This window comes from Schistocerca serialis, chromosome 2, assembly GCF_023864345.2.
Source record: "Schistocerca serialis cubense isolate TAMUIC-IGC-003099 chromosome 2, iqSchSeri2.2, whole genome shotgun sequence".
In the NCBI taxonomy this organism is placed as follows: Eukaryota; Metazoa; Arthropoda; class Insecta; order Orthoptera; family Acrididae; genus Schistocerca; species Schistocerca serialis.
In genome coordinates this window covers 1,019,140,092-1,019,147,799 of record NC_064639.1, presented here as the reverse complement: position 1 = coordinate 1,019,147,799, position 7,708 = coordinate 1,019,140,092, and the positions used below count along the sequence as shown (strand labels likewise).

Sequence of the window (7,708 nt, the reverse complement as noted above, 5' to 3'; positions counted from 1 at the left end):
TCATCAGCAGCAACAGAGTTCATCGTCCAGTGCAGGCAATAGTTCGACGCTTAGCAGCAGTCTGACGAGAGCAGCCGCCAGTTTGGAATCAGCTGCCTATGGCAAACGGCCCACGAGGATAAGAACCTCGGCAAGCTGTTTGTGCAACGACGGTGAGGACGGACTTAGTCTAGGGATGGGTGTTGCACCTGGAAGTGACTATTTTGTTAACCGACTTAATTCTCAGCTTGGATATATTCAAATATGTATTTAACCTGAATAGGATGTTACTGTTTAAGCGGGCTGCAGTAAATAATAGTTCAGTTACATTATACTAAATAAATAAGTAGTGGGTTTTCGGAACCCGATCAAGAGAGACGTGTCTGTTAGCATACAGTGGCGCAGTTACACTTTAAAACAGTTGCTTATCATATGAACAGCCGGTTAACTTACCACCGGCGGTAGAAAAAACTATTTACATTCTCAGTAAAGATTATAACGAAAATAAAAAAAAAAAAAAACATGGAGGACAGAGAGGTGAAGGTTGTCAAGTGAGAACAGGTTCCCAGTGGGTGTAGGTCGTGCAGGGTTGACAGGGTAACACACAGGCTCATAGAAATATTTATTACTTTACTGAAAATGAACATCGTTCCATCTCTAGAAGATACGAACGCACATTGTCATATTCCTATTAAACAGGTCAATTAAATAACCATTACGATATCTTTCCTTCAGGTGATTTTCCCTGATTACACTCCATGTCTAGTTTTCAGTATAATTTAGTTGTCTGATTACAGCGCAGTCTCAGAAAGACAAGACGACAGTAAACAATCGAAAAATTGATAAACAAGCGTAAAACGGCCAAGTCTGAGAATTTATCTCGTATTTACCCCATAACAGAAAGGACACTTGCAGATAAATACGTTCCCTCAATAATTACAATAATTTGATCGTCACAAGCGATTACGCTCGAGTACATCTAACGTCAAACTACCAACATAATTTCTTTGTCTAATTACAACACGGCCGTAAATCGAAAGGGCAACAACATACAATGAAGAAACCAATTGACAGGCGTTACTCGACCAGATCATCTCTTAGATATGAAGTTTGTGTTAAGGAGGGAATTCTACTTGGGTAGTTCGTGCAGCAATGTTGACCATAGTGCTGCACTGCTGGGACGGTAGCTCAGCGTGTTTGGTAAGAGAGCTGGTTAGTCTCTGTAATAAAAAACTGAGGAGTGAATGGATCAACAACGAACTTAAACGGATGTCATGTGAGGTCCGCTAAAACCAAATACAACGAACAATAACGAACAAAAAATGCAAAGAAAAGTGGTGTAATGGTCAGCATTACTGCCTAGTATGCAAGAGAACCCGGCTTCGAGTCCCAGCCGTGGCACAAATTTTAATTCAATTCTTCAGCTTCCAACATTGTCGTGCTTAGGTGTGTGCCAAGTATTTACCACATAACAGAAATGGCGCTTTCCAATTTTGTTGAGTTCGTAATGAATAAGTCCACCGAATAACTATCACAATTCGTTTTCAACGCTCGATGATATCTTCAAGATTGCAATATAACTTCTTTAAAATACGGCTATAGATCGGTCAAGCTACGATTCACAATAAGGAAAACAATCAACAGCCGCTAGTCGGCCCAAATACAACACAGGGATTTACCACTTATTTTTCAGGCAACAGAAATTACCTTCCAGATCAATCCCACCAATGGAACTAAAATGGGAGCAATGAAAAAACAAGGTACAATAATTTGAAAATATACAAGGGCCCTTTAAACACACCGGACGCCCGAGCTATAAGTAACTGTTGGCAGCATGTACGTTGCTCGAAACAGATTAATGAAATCTAATTACAACAAATAGTCTTAGCAAATTGTGAATGTTATCACCATACTGGTCTCATAAAACCACCATCCAAGTGTATACTGGCTGCACGCTCCACTGACTTCATTTCTTGTGTCGGTCAAAACTACGATTCATAAATGCTAGGATCCAATGCTAAACCGCAGCGTTATAATAGTGCAGAATCGCCCACAATGTTCGTGCAGTTTCTCTCACCGAATGCTCGGATTCAACTATCACCACCTTCTCCAAGACAGTCCAGAGCACCCGCCTTCACACCACCGCGACCATGATTCCAGAGCCCTCCAGCCACGTCGCCCGCGGCCAAGCAGCAGAGACCGTACACCCCGGGGCCTTCCTCGCTGTGCGAGCAGGCAAGAACCGACACGCTTCTCCCAGCTCCGGCCGCCACGATACTTTCAAGTGCCAGCGCTCGTGGTGACTTTCGTAACGTCGCAGGTAGCGTTCTCTGAAACAACTTAAGTGTGTGTACCTCTACTGTCACGCAGTGAAGAAATTCCATAGCGTGGTATTAAATGGCTCTGAGCACTATGGGACTTAACATCTGAGATCATCAGTCCCCTAGAACTTAGAACTACTTAAACCTAACTAACCTAAGGACATCACATACATCCTTGCCCGAGGCAGGATTCGAACCTGAGACCGTAGCGGTCGTGCGGTTCCAAACTGAAGCACCTAGAACCGCTCGGCGACCACGACCGGCTGCGTGGTATTACTTGAGGTCGAACTGTAATAGTAACCGTGCGGTTCTGGGCGCTACAGTCTGGAACCGAGCGACTCATGACCTTAGAAGTTAAGTCGCATAGTGCTCAGAGCCATTTGAACCATCTGTAATAGTACGATGAATTGTCTCCAACATTATACATCAAACGGTGTTTCCAGTCAAACCTGGGACGCAAATAAGTAACCGATCTGTTTACATAATTGTTCCATGTGATAGTAAAGGTGTTACATACAATATATTAATCGTTAATCGGCCATGAGGAGATTCCTTTGGTCAAAGAAACAGGTGTTCTTGTTTACTATTTACTTGACTTTAGAGAGAACTGGGCGCAAAAAAGGTGCTTACTTCAAATTTTATGTTCGAAATTGAACTGGAGCCCGCTAGCGATAAAACAACTAAAATTGGTGTAGAGACCAATATTCACAAAACACGATACTTCATCACGGGTATACAGTACTTACAAATCCTCTGGCATTAAACAGTTCATACTACACATTTCATTAGAACCCTGTAACAATCGATTTGAGTACGCTTGCAAGATATGTCAAGAAGCTGCGTGTTAGAAAATGCTGTATAAAAATTTTAAGCATTAATCCTCATCCTTAATTCAGAAAGTAAACTTTTTAGATGTAAAGCAAACAGGTGGTTGCTTGAGAGTTTAACGCAGCTCACACAACTGTCGTGTATGTCACGTGAACTGTCAGCAGTCTTCAGGAAGCGAACTATCAACAAGAGAAAATAGACGTATGTTAAGAGTCAAAAAGTAGAACTGCGGCACACACATCTAATACACTCCCTGCTCTCAGCTTATATACGCGCTTTACGTGTCCCTTCACGTTTCCACTTCACTATCCCAACGGAAACCGTGGACATAGGGATGTTTAGGAGAGTGGAAATCTCGCATGCAGACGTATGACAAGTGACACACAATCTCCTGACCACGTTCGAAGTCCGTGAATTCCACGGAGCGCCCTATTATGCTCTCTCACGATGTGTAATGACTACTGAGCTCGCTAATATGAAGTACCTGCCAGTAGGTGGCAGCACAATGCACCTAATATGGAAAAAAGTATGTTTTTTGGGATCTCCGAATGCTTTTGATCACATAGGAACAGTATAGACGATAATTGCCTGACAGACCATCGAACCTCAATGGCAACTTCTTTTTGCTGTCTATGTTCATAAATATAAAACATTTTTCAGCTTCTTCCTAAGCGGAGAGTGTCAAGATTTTTCTTCAGCATATACACAAGAATTTAAAATGAGGAAGAGCATATGGACTATCAGACCAATTGTGTGATTGGATTGAAGAGTTCCTAGATAACAGAACACAGCATGTCATTCTCAATGGAGAGAAGTCATCCGAAGTAAGAGTGATTTCAGGTGTGCCGCAGGGCAGTTTCGTAGGACCGTTGCTATTCACAATATACATAAATAACCTTGTGGATGACTTCGGAAGTTCACTGAGGCATTTTGCGGATGATTCTGTGGTATATCGAGAGGTTGTAACAATGGAAAATTGTATAGAAATGCAGGAGGATCTCCAGCGAATTGATGCATGGTGCAGGGAATGGCAATTGAATCTCAATGTAGACAAGTGTAATGTGCTGCGAATACATAGAAAGAAAGATCCCTTATCATTTAGCTACAATATAGCGGGTCAGCAAATGGAAGCAGTTAATTCCATAAATTATCTGGGAGTACGCATTAGGAGTGATTTAAAATGGAATGATCATATAAAGTTGATCGTCGGTAAGGCAGATGCCAGACTGAGATTCATTGGAAGAATCCTAAGAAAATGCAATCCCATAACAAAGGAAGTTGGTTACAGTACACTTGTTCGCCCACTGCTTGAATACTGCTCAGCAGTGTGGGATCCGTACCAGATGGGGTTGATGGAGGAGACAGTGAAGATCCAACGGAGAGCAGCGCGCTTCGTTACAGGATCATTTACTAATCGCGAAAGCATTACGGAGGTGACAGATAAACTCCAGTGGAAGACTTTGCAGGAGAGACGCTCAGTAGCTCGGTAAGGACTTTTATTGAAGTTTCGAGAACATACCTTCACCGAGGAGTCGAGCAGTACATTGTTCCCTCCTACGTATATCTCGCGAAGAGACCATGAGGATAAAATCAGAAAGATTAGAGCCCACACAGAGGGATACCGACAACCTTTCTTTCCACGAACAATACGAGACTGGGATAGAGGGGAGAACCGATAGAGGAACTGAAGGTACCCTCCGCCACACAACGTCAGGTGGCTTGCGGAGTATGGATGTAGATGTAGATGTAGATGTAGATGGAGATGTAGATTTGTACTGAAGTTTTTAGAAGTGTCCGTAAACATGTTGCAATGTAACGTTGACAAGAAGTAGCATCATTCCCATTCTTCACTTTATTAGATTGGTTTTGGCCGAAAACGGAAAAAGCTAGAAATAGGGCATATGTCTGCACAGTTTTTGCCCTGCGGAAGGGTTATGAATTATATATTGCTAAGTCAAAACATTGTTAGTAGTCATAGGGGTTGGTCACAATTTCATGAACATTTCTGTAGTATTTGGATTCATGAACGCGTAAGCACTATTGCACCTTTGTTCTATTTGAAATTATAAGCACCCAGTGCCATCAGAAATGCTGCGTCGCCTGGAGGCGAGACTTGCTTGGACCATTTGTGGTTTGCAAGATGCGCAGGAGATGGTGTGCACTGTTAATCCTGAGATGAGGAGACACTGTAGTCATCAGTGGCGTGCCATGAGTGTTAGTACGGTAAAGACCGGGTGGTACGGTTGCAGTTACATTCTGAGGATGTGGAACATGTTGATTTACTGATTAATTATTTGAGGTGAGGACAGATTTTGAAGAATCTTGGTAAGAATAATTTGTATGATCATTTTCATGAGTGAAAGAAGAGGATTTAATTCAGGGTAAGTGCTTTCAGGTTTTTGTACTTTATTGCGGCAGCTTGTAGTTACGCATTATTGGTTCAGACATACAGAGACCTGAGTATCGGGAGAGAGAAACCAACATGTATAATTTTGAATTTGAATTTGAAGTTCCAAATAGCTGTTGAATATTTAATGTCATTTTTACGAGCTGCATTTTCGAAAAGATCTCATTCGATGTGAAAAACTACTTACGTTTATCCACTCTAGAACTGTAATGTTTTGTGTACTAAGCTTTGTGAAGCTAAGAAAGAGAGAATTTTTGAATAAAGAACTTTTATAATCAGAAAACTAACTACATTTAATGTTATAATTTATCCCAAGTCGCTGTCCGATCCAAACTCCTAGGCAAAATATGAGATATCATTTTTCCTTATTCAGGTGTTTTATGAACCAAGTATGATATGTGGGTTTCTTTTTTTTAAATAGAGGGTAGTCAGTAAGCAGAACTTTTAATAACAATGATCTTACTATTTTCATTAATATACTTAGTAACGTGCTGGTCCACCTTAAGAAAGCAGTGCAGCAGCGATATTGCGTGGCATCGAGTCGAGAAGTCCTTGGCAGTTCTTTTACAGCAATGTGGCAACCTGCTTCCACAGACAGATCATGCAGTACTCGTAAATTACAGGCCGGTGGTTTTTGGGCTCGAAGCCGGTGCCCGATTGTATCCCTGGGTTCCATCGGCCTCAGATTTAACTAGTTTGGTGGGCAAAAATATTAACGTGGCTTAACTATCACGTTCCTTAAACCACAGTTGTAAAATAATGATCTTGTTACACGGACAATTGACCTTCTGGATGATGTCGTCGCCGTCAAGAGGAGACATTAGGCATGAAGGGATGTAATTGGTCTGCAATAAAGTTCACATAGCCCTAACCTGTCGTGATGCTTTAGAACATTACTTAAGGTCGCATGGAGTGTAACCCGTAGCGTAATACTGCCCTCACCAACCTGTGTCCATGGTGCGGTGCATGTTTCGAACAGTCGTTCCCCTAAGCGACGATATATTCCGACACTACCATTCACCTGATGCAACAACAAACGTTGAAAGACGACCCTACCTTTATTTTACTGAATATATTTTGATAAGGGGTCGATAAAGTGGGGGCTCAATCCTGTTACTTCTTTATAACGACTGTAGCTATTCATTAAATGACTTTCATTGTGTCTTATATTCGGTTACTGTGCGTGTAGTGTCGCCCTAAGCTGTGGTAAAATTGCTTATTAGGCTCTGGAAAACAGGCATTCTAGCATTTAAGGTGCACGACGGCAAACTGTAGAGCTTCGGCACGATTACATCATGACGATCGATTCTTTAAGTGTTCATAGTACACAACGGGGCAAGAAAAGAAAATCTTCTTCAGAAACTGGTCGTTCTGATCATTGGATTTCCAGCAATTATAAGGGAAAGCAGAGCGTGAGAGGGAGTACGAGCAATTGTAGATCATGGACTATCAAAAGGACAACTATTACAGAATATAGCCACTAAATTATGGAATAAAATATTGGTTCTGCACAATCCCTTACATAAGAGCACGTGCATTTCTTTATAGTATCCATCAGCACAGAAGCATGATCATAGAATTAGGATAAAAGTTCCTGGAATTGTTGAGAAATCCATGATTCTGTACCGCAACTGCATTGATCAGTCAAACAGCAGAAAACTGTATGGAAATAGTACGCACTGCACGAATACAAAAAAAAAACTCATTTATCTCAGGGGCTACAAAGGCAGGTATCAAATTCTCTTACATCCGTCCAAAAGGACTAATCACAACGTACTCAATTATCGCTGTACATATAATATTTCAAATCTTTCAGCAAAGTTAGTACTATGGGAGATGATTACTGAACTTAGAAATCGAGTTCAGAGGCAACCCATAACAAATAATTTATAAAAACCACGATCCATATAAATGCTACCATAGGTATTCAGTAAATTTAGCACTGTCTTTTAGGAATGTTCCCCAAGAGAAAATCACTTGCTCGATTACATGTGGTGGTGAGTACCACACAACAGAGAAGTTCAACCTGGAAGACACAAGAAAGAGCCGCATCCCGCACACTAGGGTAAAGTAGTTGTTGGGGCAGGGGGGGAAAAAGTTGAACATAATTACAGCAGACGTAGTGAGAGCACGTGAACTGATCTGGACTACCTTGAAGACACAAGAAAGAGCC

At 41.5% G+C, this 7,708-nt stretch overlaps 1 protein-coding gene across 1 annotated transcript in view; it reads left to right on the top strand.

Moving 5' to 3' along the window:
- Window positions 1–2,129: 2,129 nt before the first annotated feature.
- The window catches only part of LOC126456596 (monocarboxylate transporter 12-like), a 162,829-nt gene continuing 157,250 nt past the window's right edge, over window positions 2,130–7,708 (top strand). The window contains exon 1 of the mRNA XM_050092341.1: window positions 2,130–2,278. Coding sequence (XP_049948298.1) covers window positions 2,130–2,278 — 149 coding nt within the window. The remainder of the gene's footprint in view (window positions 2,279–7,708) is intronic.